We start from the raw sequence: 21315 nt of genomic DNA, 5'->3' as shown, positions 1-21315 counted from the left end.
ATGGGCCCAGGCGTTTTGTAAAGGTGATTTCAAGTGTGTTTGCCATTTCATGTTTACAGTGGGCAAAACAAAAAGTTTTAAACTCCAAATGGGAACGTACGGAATATGCAAATAGAAATTCTCGAAGCGTCACAATGGCTTGTATCTTCACTGACAGCTATGGACGTCAAGCTGAACTTTGTTTCTTGAGCTCTGCTAAAAACAGACACGTAATTTACTGCCCTCGATTTTTCAGGGTACACAAGGCCAACGCTTTGCCCATTGGTTGGATCAACACTATCCTTATGGCAACACGTCCTGCAGCCAACGCAGTGGTATGTTAGTTCTAAACAAATCTTACGGGACGGGCATTTGACGTGTATAATGTCAATCCAGAATCACTGTGCATTATACAATAAACTAAACTAAGTAAATGAAGCCGTGTGTATGCGTATGCATCATACACAATGATGTCAGATTTCAACCAGCAGGACCAAAAAGAAAAAGCGAAACAGAATTACATCAAAGAGCCAAATCGTTTTTATTGTGAGAATAGCTTGGGGCATCTTGAGTAACATGTACAGTAGTGTTTGGTTTGTGTGCGAGTTGGTGTTTGTCAGACGTTTGTTAGTTGATGCCACAGGCAGGAGGGCATGAAGCTTTCCATCTTATCTGCGAAAAATCCCAGCGGTGCACAGAGAGTGCTAAAGAACTGCGGAGAGAGAGGACAGAGGACAAGAGTCAGACCAATGGACATGTGTGATGTATCACTTCTAAAAGAAGATTCACATCTTGCTAAAGTACTTTTCAATTGAACTACTGTACTACGAGAGATATTCCTCGTGTGATTTTATGAAAACAAATATCTTTCATCATACCTATAAAACAATAGGTAAAAACCCAGTAATAAGCAATAAAAAAGTACTATTGTATTTTAGATTTGCTCCCAAATCTAATAGCCAAGAATGCTGAAAATGAATTACTTGGTCTTGTTTTCCAATACAAATATCCAAAAATTCCTTAATCAAGATAGATTAACTCAAGAAGCTATATGAACTATAGTATTAAATGATCAAAGTGGTTTAAAAATCTGCCAATGAGGTCAAAAATAACTTGAATTAAAGTGATAGTTTACTCAAAAATCATCATTTACTCAGCCCTGTGTCATTTCATACCTATATAAATTAATTTGACATCACATTTGAATTAAATGACATCATTGACTACCATAGGAGGTCAAAAGAAATGGTAGTCAAAGGTGCCCCAGAACTGTTTGTGTTCTTAAATCCAAAATATTACACTTCGTGTTCACCAGACCAAAAAAGATCATAGTTTTTCCCTACTGTGTTAGTGCATGATGTCACGGAACTTAAATTGCTAACATTCTTACAAATATCTTTCTTTGTGTTTAACAGAACAAAGAAATGTATACCCGTTTAAAACAACCTGAAGGTAAATGATGACCAAACTTTTTTGAGTAAACAAGCCATTTAAGTACTTAATGAAGTCAAACTAACTTCTTGTTTATAGTTCTTAGCTCGCTATTTAGATTCAATTAATTAAATAAATACATCATATATATTTTGTTTTAGGCAAAAACTCACAGAATTACATGTATTGTGCTTCTCAAATAATTGTGATATCTTGATTTAAGAATTCTAGAAACAAGAGCAAGAATACGAAGTAAGACAATATTTTTTGCAGAGTCTAATTAAACACAATTTTTGTCTATTTCACCAACCGCAGGGCAAAACCAGCATGTCCGATTGCTTAGAAAACATGCCGCCCATATGATGTATCACTCATGTCCACGGCACAAACAGTGCAGGACGAGTTGCGAGTTTTGGCGGATAATAACATAGCAAGCACCACTAATAACAGACACGGCATACGAAATTCTCCGCTGAAATATAAACTAGTATTTTCAGTAATAAGGGGAAATATTTTGGACAAATGAAGCTAAATATTTTAGAGCTTTAACTTCCCATCACTGGTAAAGGTTTTCTCGGACTTTACAATAATTGCAGCCTTGCAACCAAACAAACCTTTCTGTAAGTAACGTTGGTATCAACTTTTCTAAAGTTTTTCCAAGCCTCAAACTAAGCTGTGATCATGAGTGATTAGAATTTTGGATTATGATTTATTGGTAATTCTGACCTAATACCGTCTACGGCAAATTCTGAAGACTAAACAGAATTAAAAAATGTTCAAGCGAATGCAAAAGAGACCTTTAAAGGACAGTTCACCGATAAATAAATCATCTAGTCATCATTTATTCACTCTTATGTGGTTCAAAACACAAAAGAAGATATTTTGAGAAATGTCTCAGTGGTTTTGTGTACGTACAATGGAAATCACATGGGGTCAAAGTCCTTTGGTTATGAACATTCTTCAAAATATCTTAGAATAAAAAGAAAGCGTTTGAAATGACATGAAGGCGAGCAACTGACGAAAGCTCTTATATATATACGTGAACTGTCCCTTTAAGTACCTGAAGTGCTAGATAGAAGTATGACAGAGTTTGTCCTTCTTGAATACTTCGCGGAGGTCGTGACACACACAAACAAGACATTTCTGGATGGCAACCAGTTCCACAACTTTAAAACTGGCGTGAAACCATGCCTTAAAAATAAACACGCGCTGCTAAACAAGCTCCTAATGTGTTTACAAAGCAATACATTTCTCGGATGAACAGATGTTTATGATGGAATATGGGAAAGGAAGTGCAGGTTTGAAGATGGGAGAGGGAGGAAAACTGAGGCTGGAGAGGTATCATCCATTTTAACACAGATCCAGGAAATAGATAGCGCTAGTGTAAATACGTGTTGTAACATGACAAACGAAGTTGATAAAAAGATAACGCTCAATGAGGCTGTGTGTCCTCACAATGCCAAGTTTACGGCAACATAAAAAATAAGCCATCACTCCCCGAGGAGAACAACATGTTTGGATTCAACTGGAAATAAAGTGCGTGTGCTTTAAAGAGAGGGATAAGTTAAGACTTCTGTCATCTTTTGTTCACGCTCATGTCGTATATGACTCTTTCTTCTGTGGAAGACAAAAGAAGATAATTTGAGAAATGTCTCCGTGGTTTTGTTTTCGTACAATGGAAGTCAATATTGTTTGGTAACAAACATACATCAAAATATCTTCTTTGGGGTTTCTGCAAAAGAAAGAAAGTCATACTGGTTTGAAATTATTTTTTTTTTTAAAGACTAGCGAATACTCTCCACCGCACTGACAGCTGAATACTCAGACCTGTACATTAAACAGACTCGGCAGGTTGCCGGGAAATCTTCTTTCCCAAAACAAATTCCTCTGTGGAAAAATGTTGGCGTGTTTATATATTTACGAGTCTGTGAAAGAATATTTTATGAGGCATAATAAAAAGAGTCAAATAATATGGTAATATTCTACATCTGTTGTTTCAGAAGTACAAACTTCCACAAATGTAGCACAGGATTATTAAAAAAATCTGAAATCAGAACAGAAAAACTATGTTTATAGATATCTTATATAGGACCAGGTTAACTACACTAATGTACTTGGTCTATATATAATGCGTTTTAATGCTGCGATCCGTAACTTTTGCCTCTATATCGCCATCTCTGTTTGAAACATAAAATTGTAGTTTACTTCATGTGCGAGTTAAAAACACCTGACATTTCTCTTTATATCTGCCCCCAAAATGTAAAGGTTCAGTATGAAATTTAGTGGCATCTAGTGGTGAGGTTACAAATTGCAACCAACAGCTCACGTCACCCTTCTCCCCTTCCTTTCGAAGCACTACAGTGAATGACACAGGACGATGTGGTTGTCACGTTTTCGTTTCTTTGCCGAAGGAGATAACGTATTAATGAAGCGCCCGGTAGAACGGTTTGTCCTTATTGGGCTACTGTAGAAACAATATGAATTGCATGCAAGGGGACCGGTTTAATCTAGATAGAAATACCTCATTCTCAGGCTAATAAAAACAAAACGATTCATCATGTGAGATCTTCACACCTCTGGACACATAGTTATGTATATTATTTTGCATTTCTGTCAATAGATCCTTCAAAAAAATGACACACTGGTCCTTTAAATTATAAATCATTGTTGTCGTGGTCATTCACTTATCATACACTTCCTTCCAAACAACAAGAGGTTCAAAAAGGAAACAAATGAAATGCTGCGGAGAATGGTGAGGTGTGCAGGTACTCACAGCTTTAACAAAGACCCCCATGAGTTCAGGAAACTGGTGTGTTAGCATGGCCAGCATGGCACAGAAAGAGCACAGGCCCGCTGTGAAGAGAATGAAGAATGGAAGCTCTTTCTTCGGATACACCGAGACCTCGTGAAACGCTGGTGCAGTGAGAAAGAGACAGGATGAAAAATCAAAGTACTTGAAACTTATCAACAATGCAGTAGTTGAACTTAATACAGGCAAGATGCCATGAAAACAGTGCATGTCAACATTACTTTTGTTTATATAATCATGTATAGTAAACAATCGGATGACGTGGATTTTTGTCACAAGTCACTTTAAGACAATATGTGCTTAGAAGATGTTGAAGAATTATATACTCACAAGGCAGAAGTTCTCTGTCTGCGGTCTCTGTGCATCCTGGGTAAGGATAAAAGAGGTGACCCTTCTCCAGAGGGTACGGTATAATTCTGAAAGCTACAAGAGCAGAAAAGATTCATCATTTCACATCTAACTGGTATATTTCACCCCAGCAAAATCACTTCTCAATGCACAAAAATGTCTTTCATGCATGTGTGTGACAGGTGTGTGTGTACATACTTCCTTCCCAGGTGCAGTGCAGGAGATTGAGCGCCCCCTCTGCCCGCTTCCAGTGCTGCAGGTGAAAGAACGCGTATGCCACCGCTTCACTGTCTCCTCTCTTTAATATATGTTCCGGAGGCAAAATCAGACTCTTCATCTCTAATAAATACTGAAGACATAGACAGGCAAACTTATAAAAGATCTGACATATCTAAAAAGGAAACATTTTATATTTCTTTAAAAAAACGAAGCCATAACTAGAAAAATCGGATACAGTATTGACAACCTTTATTATCGATGTATTACAGTCATAATCATTCTGGAAGAAAATATGTCATGAAAAAAAGTCATGATGCAAATTTTCACAATGTAGAGAATGTAGAAAAAAATTAAAATTTTCCTGTTAATTACGATTTTTAATGTATGTCTCTGGAGTTTTATAGCTTTGTTTATAGTTTAATTCATATTTGAAACAAGCTTTTATTTTAAAAATTTTTTTGTTTATTTTAGTTATTTTTTGTAATTTTGTTATATGCTTTGATCATTTTATTGTTTTTTATGTTGATATATAAGGTTAATTTATTTTATTTTAATTTTATTTTATCTTTTGATTATTTGTTTAAAACTAATTTCAGTTTAGTTCTGAAACAATATTTGATTTAATTTCAAGAGACGTTTTCAAAATTTAAATTTTAGTAAACTAAAATAACCTTGGTCCTGCTTTTACTTATATGGTTTAACAATAAACATTGTGAAAAGTCTTATAAAAAATGAATGTGAAAATAAGCAGTCAAATTAAATAGAGACTTTATTCGTTTATTTTTAAGACTTGATACGTTAAATATCTATACATATCTATTAAGTGTATTGTGTGACATTATGTAATGTACACATTTCAGGCAACATACGTATAACAATACATTTTTGAAGAATGCATTAGCAGCATATGAACCGTGTGATGCTCACAAACGTTTCTGTGTCAGTAAAGCTCTGATCAAAGCCTCTGAGGTGAATGTTATAGAGGGCAATACATCAGAATTAAACTGGATTACCCCGTGGATAACCTTCCCAAATGTCCCTGTGATCACGCTACATCACCCTTCCAATAACCACACCACAGATTCCTTCAATGCTGTATCCAGCGCACCTTCATCTTTTAAAGAAATCCTGAACCAGGTTTGTCTGTAACTGTAGTATATCTTCTTACCACAAAGGATCAGTCACTCAAATACTCTGTGCAGACATGGGTAATTTAGCTTTAAGATGATGACTGACACTAGACAGGCAGCTGTTCTATGCAGCGCGCCTGCACACAAACACGGTCACCTCTTTTATGAGGGATCAATTGTCAGTGATGGGCTCTTTTATGTGGAGGTTCCTCCTAAGCCCTCGCTGAACTCACATAAGCCCCCGTCTGAGTGTGTCTCGCACCTCCACCCTTCCACTTCACCGTATAGACCCTGAAAGATGTCATCACGCTATGGAGGTAGACGTGCGGCGTGGGATAGAGGTGCCGTGGACAAATGACATCACAATGCACCATCTTGTGCACTCCAATGCAATTAAAGGGACAGTTCACATCAAATTTAAACATTTGCTTACCTTCTAATGTTATTCCAAACCTGTATGAGTTTGTTTCTTCTGCAGGACACAAAAGAAGATATTTTGAAGAACGATGGTAACCAAACAGCACTAGTCCCAAATTGACTTTCATTGATCAAACACAAAACCACTGAGACATTTCTCAAAGTATCTTCTTTTGTGTTCCACAGAAGAAAGAGTCGTATACAGATTTTGAACCACATTAGGGTGAATAAATGATGGGTGAAGAAATGTCCTTTTTGTCATTTGTCACCTTCTTAATAACTCCTACATTCATAGCAGTAAACGGAAAAATATTAAATGTAACATATAAATAAAAAAAGTGATGTGTAACCTTAATATAAGGTATAACCCGAATAACAAAAGCTCTTGAAATTCAACACCTTCACCACAGTTTGATGCTTCTCAGCTGTAGGGGCATCTTTGGCATAAGAAAGACCAGGTGTGTGTGTGTTTATATTTGCATCACGTCTCAAACAGGTGCTCTTTGTAGTCTGATACAGCCTGTCTGAGGTGCACGGATGTGTGTAAATACGCTTTGGTCTGAGAACGCGTGTCTGGGTGTGAAGAGGTCACATGATTATCTGTGTTTGAAGTCTGATCTAGTGTTTTGGATATCTGCAAGTTAAAGCCAGGTGCAAAGAACTATAGATGATGAGAGCCAAAACATCTTTAAGGAACCATATGAAAACAATAGAAAATCAATCGCAGATCAAACTTTCACCCAAATACTGCTTAAGAAATCAAATTTTTGTTTTGCGAAGAAAACAAAAGCACAAGTAGTTGCAACAGCATCACCTCCTGGTCAGAAAAAGAACACAAACACCATGTTTAGAAAAAGTGTGAATGTTCGAAATGAAAATTGTTATACATGACAAATCCAAAAAGGATGACTTGATATGCTAAAATGAAAAAAAAAAAATTAGTTTTGTCAACAAACTCTGTTTGTCAATTTTCTTTAAAGGGGTCATATGGCTCGAAAAACGTGAAACATTTCCTGAAACACCTCGTGTAACCACACCCCCACAAATCTACGTCAGTTCGTGGTATGAGTTGACTAAAACCGCCCAAATGTATACGCAAGTAAGGTGGGCGTACCTGTCAGTAAAATTGCTTTGGAACTTGATGTTCCAAATATGGTAAGAGACGTTACATTTCCGTCACACGCTTGCAGTTTTCGACCAATCACTACGCACTGGTTGACTGGCCAATCATAGCACACCTCACTTTTCAGAGCAATGAGCTTTTTTAAATATCTGCACGTTTCAGAGAGGCGGGGCAAAGAGGCTATACAAACATGTGTTTTTTAACCATAAATCGTGTTAACACAATTTTATTACATCTAAAACAAACCATAATATTTGTTTTAGCCGTGTCATATCCCCCCTTTAATCCCAAATAATTTTCCTGTGGTCGCAGGAAAATTTTCTGAATTTACCTTCCGTTGGCTAAACTCGTTACTCGTACGAGTGTGTGTCTCACCTTTGGTACGTGTGGGTTAAACTCCACAGCTCTGTGTATGGCCTCCACTGCGTTCATCTCTGCTGTACTGAGACCTCGTCTGGAGGCTGTTTCAGGTGAAAATCTGCACCGTGACACACAATCAAAACATCATTCAGCAAACTATCATCCGTGCATTGGAAATATTTGAAATGCAAAACGTATTTCCAACCACGCCAGACTCACTTATCTGACACGGCTCTTGCTTTCAGTAAGGCAGATGTGTAGCATATAGTGGCTGATTTTGGCAAACTGATATCTGAAGGGTTTAAAACATACACAATTCATCAGGCTAATATATTCTTTGTTATTATATAAGCCTATTTCATAAAAACAAGCGGCATATAAGAAAATTATATAATTAGTCAATAGTTGACCCAAAAAGGAAAATTCTCTCATGATTTACCCAGTGTACAGTAAATTACATTCTTTCTCGACTGAACACAAATACATTTAGGGCTGTCAAATGATTAATCGCATCCAGAATAAAAATGTATATATATAAAATAATATACGTCTGTGTACTGGCCATATTATATTTTTATTTATAAAAACATACCTATACATTTAAGTAAATATACAAATTAATAAACATTAATATATTCAAATTAAATGATTGGAAAATATATAAATACATGTAAAGATTGTATGTATAAGTGTATATAATACAAAATGAAGATGCAGAGCACACAGACATATATTTTGTAAACAAAAACGTTTTATTTTGAATACGATTAATCGCGATTATCGTTGATAGCCCTGAATAAACTACAAATATTTTGAGAATATTTAGCCAAGATAGGCTGTTTAAATTTAAACATATATAGATACGTGTGCAATACATCTCATGTAGTTCTTATAAACTGTTAAAAGTTTAAAATGCGATAAATCTGATCAGTTACTTACCGTCATATTTTGCGAGGACTGCCTGTACATCAGCGTATGCCTGCAGTTCTAATAAGGCTTCCAGAAGGTTCTCGTGAATATTTAACATTCCTAGTAATGGGAATTCTTTCATTAACTGTATAAAACACAAAAAGAAATAATTAGGCCAACATGCATAGATCGCATATCACAATAATTTTAAACAGCTGTTTAGGTTTACGTGCTTAAAGCGCCAAAGCCAAAAAGGTTATGTTAGGGTTAGCTCATAAACAGTTCAACAAAATTCCAATTTGAGCAAAGTAGGAGGTATAACCCAAGACACCCCCATCTATAGTGTTACCATGGTAACCATGATGCACTCACATCTCTCATCATCTTTATAGCTTCTTTAATGCGGCCCAGTTTTCTGGCACACATAGCGAGTCTTCTTCTGATGTAGACCAGTAGATTGGTATCTTTACCAGCTGTGAAAACAGGAACAGTCATAAGTGTGCATTAGCAACAAGGTGGCATCATATGCGAGTGTGAAACTGTGAAAGTTCATACCACTTTTAAGCGCTTGTTTAAATAGTCGCTCGGCTTCTGCGATGGTTGTGGCTTCCTCTTCAGCCAGGAGCACGTATGCCGCGGCACATCTAACGTGAATAAAACCATGCACACGATGGAGAAAAGCAACATAATGCGATTTAGTATGTTGTTCATTTTTATAATCCCATTTCGTTATAATCTGAAATCTAATTGGTTATGACATATGTAAAGGTGAAACATGCACACCGTTTACAAGCATGACATAACCAACATCCCTAAAGTAAGCTGTGCATTTTGCACGTCATCGCTGAAACAACAGCAATGTGAGTGATCGAGACGCACGTGCCGACAAAGTTTCTTTCTGTTACTTAAGATTGAAGTGAAAAGGACAGTCTGGAAACTCACTCGCGGTTTAGTTCGATGGCTTGATAAGCTGCTCGAATGCGTGCCTGTGGATTTCTTTCTCTCCAGGCTTTCTGCATTACTGTGGAGCAAATGAGAGAGAGAAATGTATGAAGTCACTCTGTACGGATGCGAGCAATATACATCCCTGTCTTAACTCAGTTCTGGTCATTTTATAGACGGGTGATAGATCAGAACACTGACCAGCATCTTCTGGTCTGAGCTGCTGAGTGTCCCCCAAAAAGAAGGTCTGGTGATCTTGTGCTGACAGATTCATGTCGTAGTACGTCAGGGGCTCTTTCCCAGTCACCCATGTGTATCTGAGGGGGAACATGTTTACTTTCATCTTTGGCCACTTTTATTGAGAGAGGACAAAAATGAGAGCTGGATGGTGACAAACATTTTTTATCACAAAATACAACATTTTCCTACAATTCTCCAATAAGATTTTTGCATTGCATTTAAGCTTTTAGAAGTCAAGTTTATCCATTATGAGTCAACCCTGGAAATGAACCCATGACCTTTCTTACAGTTAAGCAATAGGAACAACAAACGTAAACGTAACATACCTGCTGTACTCCGCACCTCTGAACAAGTTTAAGGGATTCCTCCAAACTTTACATTCTGAAAAAAATCGTCACGTTACATTTACTTTATAATGCCTAAAAGGACATTAACAACAAACAGTATATATCACAAACCTGCAACGTTGGATCTTTGTTCGGCATCCCCATTGACAGAAGAGAAGAGGCCGGCAGAGCTGCTGTTCTCCACGCCTCCCAGCAGAGGACGCAAGTGACTGACAGACACCTGCTCGATAAACGAGGTGCCGTACTTCCTAAAGTACCACCACTCGAATATCTGCAGGATGACAGAAGATGTCAATTTTCATCAGTTATGTGTAGCGTCTTAATAATAACAATAATACATTTATTTTATATAGCTCCATTAAATGCTTCTCAAAGCGCTTCACAGCAGACATCAGAACAACACAATGACGACACGTTGTAAAACAACACGATAATAACAATAAAATAATCCAATCAAGTAAAAGCAAACGTTTTCATTTAAGAAGAGATTTAAAGGGGTCATATGACACAGCTAAAACGAAAATTATCGATTGTCTTGGATGCAAACGTTTGACGGAACTGTAACGTCTCTTACATCAGGTTCCTCTTCAATTGTACTGACAGGTACGTCCACCTTACTTGCGTATACATTTGGGGCGGTCTTAGTCAAATAATACCACAAACTGACGTAGATTTGTGGGGGTGTGGTTACACAAGGAGTTTCAGGCGGGTTTGGGTGAGCATTCGCTTTAGATAGAATGCATCTTTTGTTCCGACGCTTTCATTTTTGCAATTTTACGTGTCTAATACATGCAAGGGCAACTAATAACACACCAAAGACACGTATTCGCACCATGTGATTCCTTTCAAAGTCGCTAGTGAATTTGCCTCAGCCGGGAGAGCATATAAGCATATAAGGAGAATGCTTTATCACCTATGGAGCGAAGCCGTGTCTTGGGAACAACTAAAAGACATCACTGAGAAGAACCCAGATTTCGACACGGTGTGTAAGGCAATAAGAGATCAGGAGGTACTGAGGAGCCAGGTCAAACAAAGCCTTAAATGTTAACATAAGGATTTTAAAATCAATAAGGTACCTGACAGGGAGCCGGTGTGAAGACTCTAAATCAGGAGAAATATGATCACCAGACGTGGCCCCAGACAGCTGAGTTTAGTACATATTGTAGTTTGTTAATAGAGGTTTTAGATGCTCCAGCAAGAAGACCACAATAGTCAATATTTGAAAAAACAAAAGAATTGATCCACCTCTCAGCGACTGAAAAGGACAACAAAGTGAGCTATATTTCTCAGTATTCTGAATAAAAGGCTCAATTGACAGCGAAGCATCAAAATGACTCCAAGATTCTTTTCAGTTTTATTATCTTTACTAGAGATGTTTAATAAAAACAAGGTGTTTGTCTGAATCTTTAATTATTTTCAATTCATTCCCGTCGCTCGAGCGCAAAGGCCATAGATTTGAATCCCAGGGAACACACAAAATGATGAAATTTTTTTACCTTGCTTGTACCGCATGCTGTTTGGAATAAAAGGTGTTTTACCAAATGTGTAAAAGTTAATTTAAGTACCAACTTACCAAAATAAGGCCAGAGATGAGAGAGGATGTGCCGGTGAGTGCCACATAGAATTTAGGTGTGAGAGTGTTTAAAAATACAGATGCTGTGGACGAACAACAAAATGATAACGTGAGAGACACAATGACTTTAATAGAGAACAATAAACAGTGCATCACCAATGAGAACACCTGTCAATCCATCCACTGATCAACATCTGTTCATAATTTCATAAAGACAAAATAGACAAAATATCTCATTCACCAAACAATGCACACCATATTACACAAGATCTGAATATGAACAACAATAACAAAACGTAGAGAATAAAGCATTGTTTATTTAAGCGATAAACATACTTTGTCTACATGAGAAGTAGTAAACTGTAGTATATTGTCATACGTTATAATACTTACTCAAATGTAAGGAATAACTATTAATATTACTACACTTTGTTAATGCATACTGCAGTATTCAGTAGTATAAGCAACAGGGAATTGATCAAATGTAAAAATGACGTATAGACCAATTTGCAAGATGTAAACACCGGTCCAGAATCACAGCACTACTATCCCACACCATCACTTTATCATTGACCGCCACATTAATGTCTATAAACACGATTGTAGCCGTTTCTCATTGCAGTAACTGTGTCGTTATGGTCTTTACGAACAGAGATATCAAATAAACGCTTAACTTTTCAAGCATCACGAACCCTTACGAAAACTAACCACGGTTTTACCAAAACAATTGTGACGTCATTTGTAGTAAAAGCATATCGACACAAATTCACTATGTAATACAATAACTTCATAATGTTTGCAGTGAAACTGTGATCATATTAATGGCAAACAAAACACGGTTCCTCTACTCTTACTATAATAAACCCCGGTTCATTTTCATGAGGGAACACGCACCTGCGTTCACGGTCTCCTGTAACTTCAGAGGACTTCTAAGCGCGTACACCATCGTCAAGACCATCGCGAACCAGAGCGCGCATATGTACGTCCACGACCAGCACAGCCACGATTTTAATTTCTCGGCGAAACCGGGCGATTGAGGATTAATGCCGCTGCTGTCCGCCATCTTTCTCCCATCGGCCGTAAACATTAGAATCATGGGATACTGGAGGAGAGATGCAGTGCTGATAGTCTCCAGCAGGGGGCAGCTCTTGTTTATTCATAGCCAAAACCTCTCCCTGCGTCCGAAATCTCTCACTTTTGTACTGTGCAGTATGCGAAAATCAGTAGGTCAAGTATGTCTTTTTTCTGTTAATATTTAGATGTATATATATATATATATATATATGAAGAGCTCTTTTCCGAAACGCATTAAACGCCAAAAAATGAGCGTGTCATGCCATTTTGCTGTGTACTAAACCTATTCACTGCTCCATCAATGTTTCATGCCAAATCGCTATATTTCCTTGTTTAAAATGTTCTGCAAAATGCAGTTTCTTTCCAAAACGCTTTAAGTGCCGAACCTGTTTTTAGCCTAATTGCGACGTGTCCTCTCGACCAATCAGAATTCGCTCGTTAGTGGTATTTGTATGCGTGTTATTTTTAAATCATTTGTTGTATGTGGTTGAAAGTATTGAAACATGAAATTGAAAATATTTATTATATTTTACTCTTTAGTTTGTTACTATTTATTTTATTTGGCTGTTATTCATTTCATTTCATGCATTTGCATTTATTTTATTTATATTAATTAATAGTATGAGTCCCTGATGTCATATGTTGCATGTTCTCTTGTTTGTTTGTTTTAAAAAATAAATAAACCAACATTTGTTTGAAAAAAGGATGGATTTGTAGCGTTTTGAAAAAATAAATAAACTTGGATTCTATAATCGACAATATTGTTGTTTCATGTATGGGTCTAGGTAAAAAATGTAATTTTCATGAAAACTATTAAAATGGCTTTATAACGTTTTGGAAAAGAGCGCTTCATATATACTTTTATATATTCTGTATTTGTGCATGTTTTTATTTAAATTGTCTTGGTTTTGGTAATATAAACGTTTGTTTTATCGTGCCAATAGAATGGAATGCGGAAGTGACTCGCGTCATAGAGCCTCACACAGTTCCAAACATTGCACTGCTCCCCATTCATTTCCGTGTCTCCCAAACGGATTTGCTGTACATTTGGCAAAATAATTGCTTGTTTTTACATTTTAACGAGTTGGCAGTTGAAATTAAATGTTGAAATAAAAAAGACTGATCTTACATTCATATAACTCCCAGATAAATGCTGCACTACATGTAGTCAACGTATTAATCCAGTGTACACAATGTGCTAATATTTAACCAAAATTATGCAAATACAGTTGCTGTAATCTGTCCCGCTAAAATCCATCTAAATTGGTTGACAGCACGGATTTGTTTGTAACTGAGGACTCCTTGAACCACGTGACCACACGGCGGCGCGATCGAGTAGGCCTATGTGAGAATTAGTATGGGAGTATGTTGTCATAGTACGCAACCTCGAACGCAGGGCGTGGCAAATCTGTCATTAGAATACTATCTTGCTGCAGACCGTGCAGTACATACTTGTGGTTTATTTTTGGAATAATACTTAGATACCGTCCATTTGGCGGTGTATACCGCGGTGCGCATAGTATGTAAATAAAATGTCATGTTATTGTAAACACCCATGCTGAATACTCGGCACTACCGAAACGCAGTCTGATGACAATCTTTGGTATTTTTAGACAGAAACCAACAACATTTTTCGATTTTAGGGAGGGTCTGACAAAGCACAATACTACAGAATTTAGTAACCTATTATAAATCGATTTAAAATAATATCAAATGTATTTACATAGTATATTATGATATATGAAATCGAATTGTTAGTCATGGGAACATTAAACCTAGTGTATATTAAACAATGGGGTTCCTTCATAATTTTTTTAATAATTACAAATCTGACTACAATAACAAAAGTATACCAATTCAATGATTTCTTACATTACTTTGTTAAAAAAATACAATAAAATCCAAGCAAACATTTATTTCCCTAAGAATACAGTGTAAATGCACTATAAGATAAATCATGGAAAAAAAGGAACAAGAAGTCGGTTTGGTGCAAATCATTTATTCCTCTGGGATCATATTTGTTCTTACATTTTGTAAAAAATAGTTAGCAATAAAAGCTAGGGAAGGAGGCTGATGTGAGGGGTAACAAATATTTTGTGTAACTGCATACAGTATATATACCATTCTAAGACACCAGAGTATGACGACGGGACCATTTCCACATGGAACAGTAACCTGAAATGACATCTTGTACGAACACAACGCTCACTTTGGCACAACCCTACATGTGATCAATTGACAGCACATTCATATAAAATGGCACCCAATTATTAAGCTGGAAAACAAGATGTTGAGATGATTTTTTATGACAGGCAAGCTAGACTGAAAGCTTTCATGGGATTCATAATTGTTAAACAATTGCAACTCGGCACAATGCAAAACTTTCAAGTGTCAAGTTGCAGAAACAAACAAACAAAAACGAATCGACTCAATTGATCATAGGGGACAAGTGCGACTGCAGTAAATTGTTCAGTGTGTGGAGGTTTAAGAGAGCTGATCTAGGGTAGGGGGTGGGCATACCTGATATAAGGGGGTCTATATATGACGCTATACACTGGTGTCGCGGGAGGTATTTGTTCAACAGCAAAAATATTTTGCTAAACCCATTAAAACACGCTTGCAGCCCTCCTACAATACAGAAAAGGAGACAGTCTCTTCAGCTGAGGTCAAACCGTGGCTTTTGGAAAACAAAAAAATAAGGACAGACACATTTCTCGAAGGACTTTCCTTCTCGGCCCTGCCTTTAACTCAGGTTTAGGTTTAGATATGGGCCGTCGTTGCTTGTCTCTTTGCTTGTGACGCGAGCAGTAGCGAAGGCATGCTGTGTGTCTAAGCGTGTTGCATTTCTTTGCCGATCTTGTAGCTAAGGATCTTGTTCCAGTCGATCTTGGTACGGGTGACGGGAAGCTGCCGGCGTAAGGCCTTGAAGGTGGTGTCGGACATCGTCTGGTAGTTCTCGCTAATGGCCGTCTGGAAAGCACATGACTGATGTCATTATACATGTTTAAGCAATAAGGCACGAGAAAATGGGCTATACCATGAATACTGTCAAAAAACAAGGCAATCAACCAAACAAAAACTATTCGAAAACAAACCTGGTAATCATTCTCAGCATTTTCAATGATTTTGACAAAATCCTTGGCAGTCTGTTTCTCATTCTGTTTAAAGAGATGTCAAAGCAAAAAGATCATCAACTAGGGCCATCACAACAAACCATGCTCAAAGAATTCTTTTTAGACTGGCATTTGGCATTATTCATTAGCAGTGCACAAATATTCACAGTCAACATCTATACCCATTAGTTCGCATCATGGTTCTTTAATACAATTATATAAATTATAAAAAAATACAATTATAACAAAAAAATGAAAAGATAATGAAGCAGCATTATTTGTTCGCGTTCGAGTGAAGAAAGGAAGTCATATACAACTGGAATGGTGTAAGGGTAAATTGAGAAAAGTTTAATTGAACTAGTCCTTTAATCGGGCCACAAAACAAAATGACAAACATGACTGAAGAAGAACTCGATTCCAAATGTTCAAAAACACTCCTTTTCCTGTCTGTGTCATAAAGCTCCACACCCTCTCAAATGTCAATCAAAGGATAGCCAGATATTACTTTCACGAACCCAGGACTTCCTTTTTAAGCGAGGAGATCTCAACTTACGTTGATGATCAAAGACTCCTGCACGTCCTTGTGGCTGACCAGCTGCACGTTACCGTCTTCATAGTAATGAACCTGAATCTTCAGCACACCGACCACCTGGGCGGTGGCCTGAGAAATGGAGAACTTCCATTCAGACCTGCAGCGGCCATTCCTGTGTGAAGAAATGGAAGCTTAGGTTCACAGGACGAAAAGACAGTTGTTATATTGCGAAGGAGACACGTGTTGTGGGAAATGCCACATGCATGTCATAAAATTTCGAAATGATTGATAAGCACAGAAATTGCCGGATAAATAACAAAACTTCTTTCTAATGAGTAAAACTTGTAATACTTGAATACTTGGTTTTTCAGTGTTTCACTTTTAGTTTGACCAGGAAATATGTTCTTTTGTGCCATTAATCCATGAGATGGTGTCTGTGTGTGAAAGAGCAAAGCTATTTTGTCAGACACAATGTGTCAAGCGACATTTACTATCTAGCACACCTGTTCTCCATTCAAAAGATACACAATAGCAGATAGTTCAGTAGGGCAATGTTCTGGGTGGGGACAGAGAGCCCATCTAAAGAACATATATCACCTAGAATGAGTTTTATACATAACTCTTATGTGCTAGCTAGTAATGGAGACCAGAAATGGTGCCAAGGGTTTCGTGCTTGTAAGTGTTCAACAGTACAATAAAAAATGTGTGCTAATTAGATGTATGCTAAACAAGACAAGGGGGCCGAAAGATTACCAGAAATTCTTGGGTTGAAACTGGTGACCCTCGATACAGGCGATGATGGTTTGCTGTCCATCAATAGTCTTCCCATAAACCTAAAAACCAAGCAAATACCAGATAGAAAATCACAAATTCATTAAAGGAATAAAATCAATAAGTACGTTTCATCTTTGGCCAAACTGACTCTTTCCTCACAAGAAAAAGAAGCAACTCACAGTGCAAACTCCAGTGGGATAGTGGTCTTTGACGTACGCCCTCAGAGCTTCGTCGCAGGCATCCCTCCAGGGTCTGAGGGCCGACTCGCCCTCGTATGCTTGAGTATCAGTTCCCTCTTTCCTTAGGTGGTCAAACTTGAACGACAGCTTCTTTCGAGGGTCAAAAAACCGACCGTGGCCAAGATCTCCATGTTCTGTGATCAAGACCTGTAAATTGAAGGCAATTTAAGTACAAGTATTTACACAAAGAGCCGAACAACAGAATGTAATGACAAGACAAATGTTTTTTTGAAAGAAGGTTTTCCGATGAATTATAGAAAAGTAAAAATGGAAAAGTTAAATAGTTTAATGTGTTATTATGAAGACCATGCCATTATTATCATTGTGAATGAATAAAAAAAAAATGTGGACATGTGGCTTATACTCCATATAATGAAGATGACTGACGTGGTCATCTTGTGTGTTATGGAAAACAGAAATGCGAGTATTTTTCATGTTTGGGTGCACTGTCACTTTAAAATGAACATGATCATCACCTGATCCTCATGTCCATCAAGTTTAGCGGGTGTGAACTGATCCATGTTATACTGGGCAAAAGCACTGTCATTAATATAAAAAACACATGTTACATTAAGAAAAAATTACAAGCATTAAAATAATCTGAACTGATTCTCAACATGAAAAGCTTTTATAGATCCAGTAACATGATGTTTAATAGATGCATTTCTATTACTGATTATAAACTAGTTGTATATTCAGCATCTCTGTCAATCTGAATCTTGATTATAAAGACAGTCATAAATGAGACTGTAACCCAATGTGAAATCATATACGGTAATATAGGGTTACTTACTGAGCCGACCCTTCCCTGAGCAGATTGTCATTATTAAGCAGTAGCCGCACATCTGAAACCAAAGTAAAGGTGTCATGTGATACGCTCTGAACATTATGATGATGTTAGTGAGTTAAATTGAAGTAAGTCTGGCGTCCGCTTTGTGTTTCTGACGTCTGTGGGCATCTGCTTCTTACCGTTAAAGACCTCGTTAAATTCTCCAGGAGGAGCATGGATGACAAAATTTGCAGCAATGCGGACCTGTGCAAAAACAGAAGTTACATGAGCAGGCTGAGAAAACCCGTAACCTGTTGGAAAAATATGTTGTGCATACATAAATCACTTGTATTTTGCATCATGTGAACTCTCAGATGTTTAAGTTCTCACAAGCCAGGTTTGGAGATTTTTTTAGGAACAGTGGGGTAATATAAAATATATAAAGAAATATGAAGAGTTTCAGTTTTTACAAATCTTAAAAAAAATTGTATTATTTTATTCTGCATTACAATTAATATCAATAAAACAGCAGACGGTTTGTTTTGATTTAAGCCATAATAACAAAAAAATACAGCTTACTCAAACAATTAAAACATGAATTTGTAATTGGAGTTATTTCATTTTGGAACCAAACTCTTCATATAGACATTTCTCTTCACTCTTTCATCACAGTAGGTGGCAATATGCTCTTAAATTTGTATGCAACCTGCCATAAAACGTTAAAAGAAGAAGTACAGCCAGAATGACTTATCGCAAGTAGAATCTAAATACACCTTAATCGCGTAACATCATTTAAAGAAACCGCAGTCATTCCGGAATATTGTTTTGATCGATATTTAGAAAACATCGCTTAAATTTGGAGCAAATCTGTAATGGAAACCTGGCAACTGACGCTAGATATCACCAGTGAAACTTATCAGGAACATGCAGCGGCTGCCCTGAACTTCCTTTGATAAGAGGTCAAATGCGGGGTGGCACACAACACATACAAGCACAGAGAGAATGGTAAACTCCCAGCTTCGGTCATATCCGTGTCACTCCTTAGAAGGTGCGGGACAGAGTCTTTTCTTAGGAGTGCACATGCAAGCAGTAAGCCCAGGCTTCATGGCAAGGCACAGCAGGGTAGACAGAACTTTATTCTGGATTAATTCCAGGACTTCTGTGCGCGAAACCCACAGTCTTGTAAGGCCAAATATAAACCGATCTGCATTTTTTGTCTTTTTAAAACATATTTGTTCCAAACACAACTAGGGAGGCACAGACTTTGTTTGGCCGAAATACTCTGCATCCCAATATTTTTTCAGAATACAATACTTGGTTGAGAACGAACTGAAATGAAAATACAGAACTAGTTGAAAAAACAAACGAGGCACTTTTCTTCCAGTAAACCAAGAAAGCACTGTTGAGGCTGAAATCTTGTTCGCACTTTAATTACCAAAAAGGAAGGAAACTGTTGATTTTTCTAGTTGAGTCTACACTTCCGTGACTTCTTTCAAAGAGTGACTTGACTAGACTGGTAAATAGTTTATGATTATAAGACAGATTAAACACTTCCTGTTGTCTTACAATAGGATTGTAACAATAATCATGTATCATAATAACACTTGTAATAGTGAACTAAAAACAAGTGCATCGTGTTTAGTTTTTTCAACACAGAATATTCGTGCCCTGAAGTGCAAGACAAGTTGGTCAACTTTGCAGTCTTTTGTCTAATGCTGATATTCTAAATAATTTATCACCACGATGTATAAAGTCTAAATCAGAATACAGCTGCAACACGGTTTCCACATCGAGGCATTTCTGAAATGCTTCTTTCCTCCTTCAACTGGCCTCAACATGACTAACCACATGACTGTTTCGGGTTTGCAGAGGCGCGGTCGCATACGGGAACAGCCTGTGGCTCGCATCAGCGCGGGTACGGTGGGAGGGGGAGCGCGGCGGGAAGAGCCGAACGCATGTGAGAGCATGCAAGAAAGAGGGTTGGGTCGCCGACACTCAGCTGAGAATACAAACAACACCAGAAATGAAGTTGCGCCCCCTGTTTCAAGTGCGATTTACAGCCCAAAACACTTCCCCCTGAGACATTCGACAACATGAACAATTACTTGACAAATGAAACGAATAATTCTTTGTCAAACTTAATACCTATATATGGCAACATGAGGAAACTAAACTAAACTCAAACGGACTTAGTGAAACGAGATATCAGGAAGAGCCACTGCACGAGCCCAATATATAGGAACATACTTCCTTAGAATAGCATAAATGGTGTCTATTAAAATCAAACAAATCTTGCATTACTTTGATACGCTGATGATATTTTGCACTACTTAACGTCTCAGTGTAAACTAAACTAACGTTACACTGGCAATGTTGGGTAAAACTGCAGATATCTAATAGTGGAATTAGTTTTCAACCGAAAATAGATCAACGTAATAATTGCACATTTCAGTCACGAAGCAAACATTCTGTCTGGGGAATGTAGGAGTCGATCATCGATTAGCTCGAGTTTAATATACGGTAACACTCAGTTAGCTCGCTAACGTTAGCTTCCCTAGCGCAGCCCTCATCGCGGGTCTCGTATGTTTTAAAACATCCGGCTTAACTAGTTATACATTTAAACTATACAGGATAAAACAAAATATCTATGTCAAAAACATACTAAGAGAGATATATCAGGAAGTTTGAATCAATAATCACATACCTTCTCCTCGTCGGTAAGCTGTTCCTCAAAGTCCGCCATCTTGGCTCCACTGGACCTGCCCTGTCAAATTGCATGACGGGAGTACAATCATAAACATTATACATGTTCAAAATTGCATTATGTTATGAATGTTATTTCAAAGTGCATTTTCATTATCTAATACAGAATTTAGTGATATTTGATCAATTTTAAGAAAAACACATATTTTAGATATTTAGAATTGTTAATATTATTAATAATTGTGCTATTGCAATGTGTTGATTCAACGTTACATGGTACAAAT

At 37.3% G+C, this 21315-nt stretch overlaps 2 protein-coding genes across 2 annotated transcripts; both read right to left on the bottom strand.

Moving 5' to 3' along the window:
* Nucleotides 1-496: 496 nt before the first annotated feature.
* st7l (suppression of tumorigenicity 7 like) lies at nt 497-14136 on the bottom strand. The gene is made up of 16 exons (XM_056751088.1): nt 14031-14136; nt 12722-13029; nt 11828-11910; nt 10366-10525; nt 10234-10288; nt 9869-9984; nt 9668-9746; nt 9281-9369; nt 9098-9198; nt 8756-8870; nt 8036-8108; nt 7832-7934; nt 4766-4916; nt 4550-4642; nt 4184-4323; nt 497-691 (listed from the first exon to the last, which is right to left on the bottom strand). The coding sequence occupies exons 2-16, from the start codon at nt 12921-12923 to the stop codon at nt 596-598; spliced, it is 1656 nt and encodes a 551-aa protein (XP_056607066.1). The 5' UTR covers nt 12924-13029; nt 14031-14136; the 3' UTR covers nt 497-595.
* Nucleotides 14137-14880: 744 nt separating this feature from the next.
* capza1a (capping actin protein of muscle Z-line subunit alpha 1a) lies at nt 14881-21125 on the bottom strand. The gene is made up of 9 exons (XM_056751293.1): nt 21033-21125; nt 18529-18592; nt 18353-18404; nt 18036-18099; nt 17500-17706; nt 17300-17379; nt 16568-16718; nt 15997-16059; nt 14881-15871 (listed from the first exon to the last, which is right to left on the bottom strand). The coding sequence occupies exons 1-9, from the start codon at nt 21069-21071 to the stop codon at nt 15731-15733; spliced, it is 861 nt and encodes a 286-aa protein (XP_056607271.1). The 5' UTR covers nt 21072-21125; the 3' UTR covers nt 14881-15730.
* Nucleotides 21126-21315: the final 190 nt, after the last annotated feature.

The sequence above is a fragment of the Triplophysa dalaica genome, chromosome 6, assembly GCF_015846415.1.
Source record: "Triplophysa dalaica isolate WHDGS20190420 chromosome 6, ASM1584641v1, whole genome shotgun sequence".
Taxonomy (NCBI): Eukaryota; Metazoa; Chordata; class Actinopteri; order Cypriniformes; family Nemacheilidae; genus Triplophysa; species Triplophysa dalaica.
The sequence above is the reverse complement of the archived record's forward strand: the minus strand, read 5'-3'. Positions and strand labels throughout refer to the sequence as shown.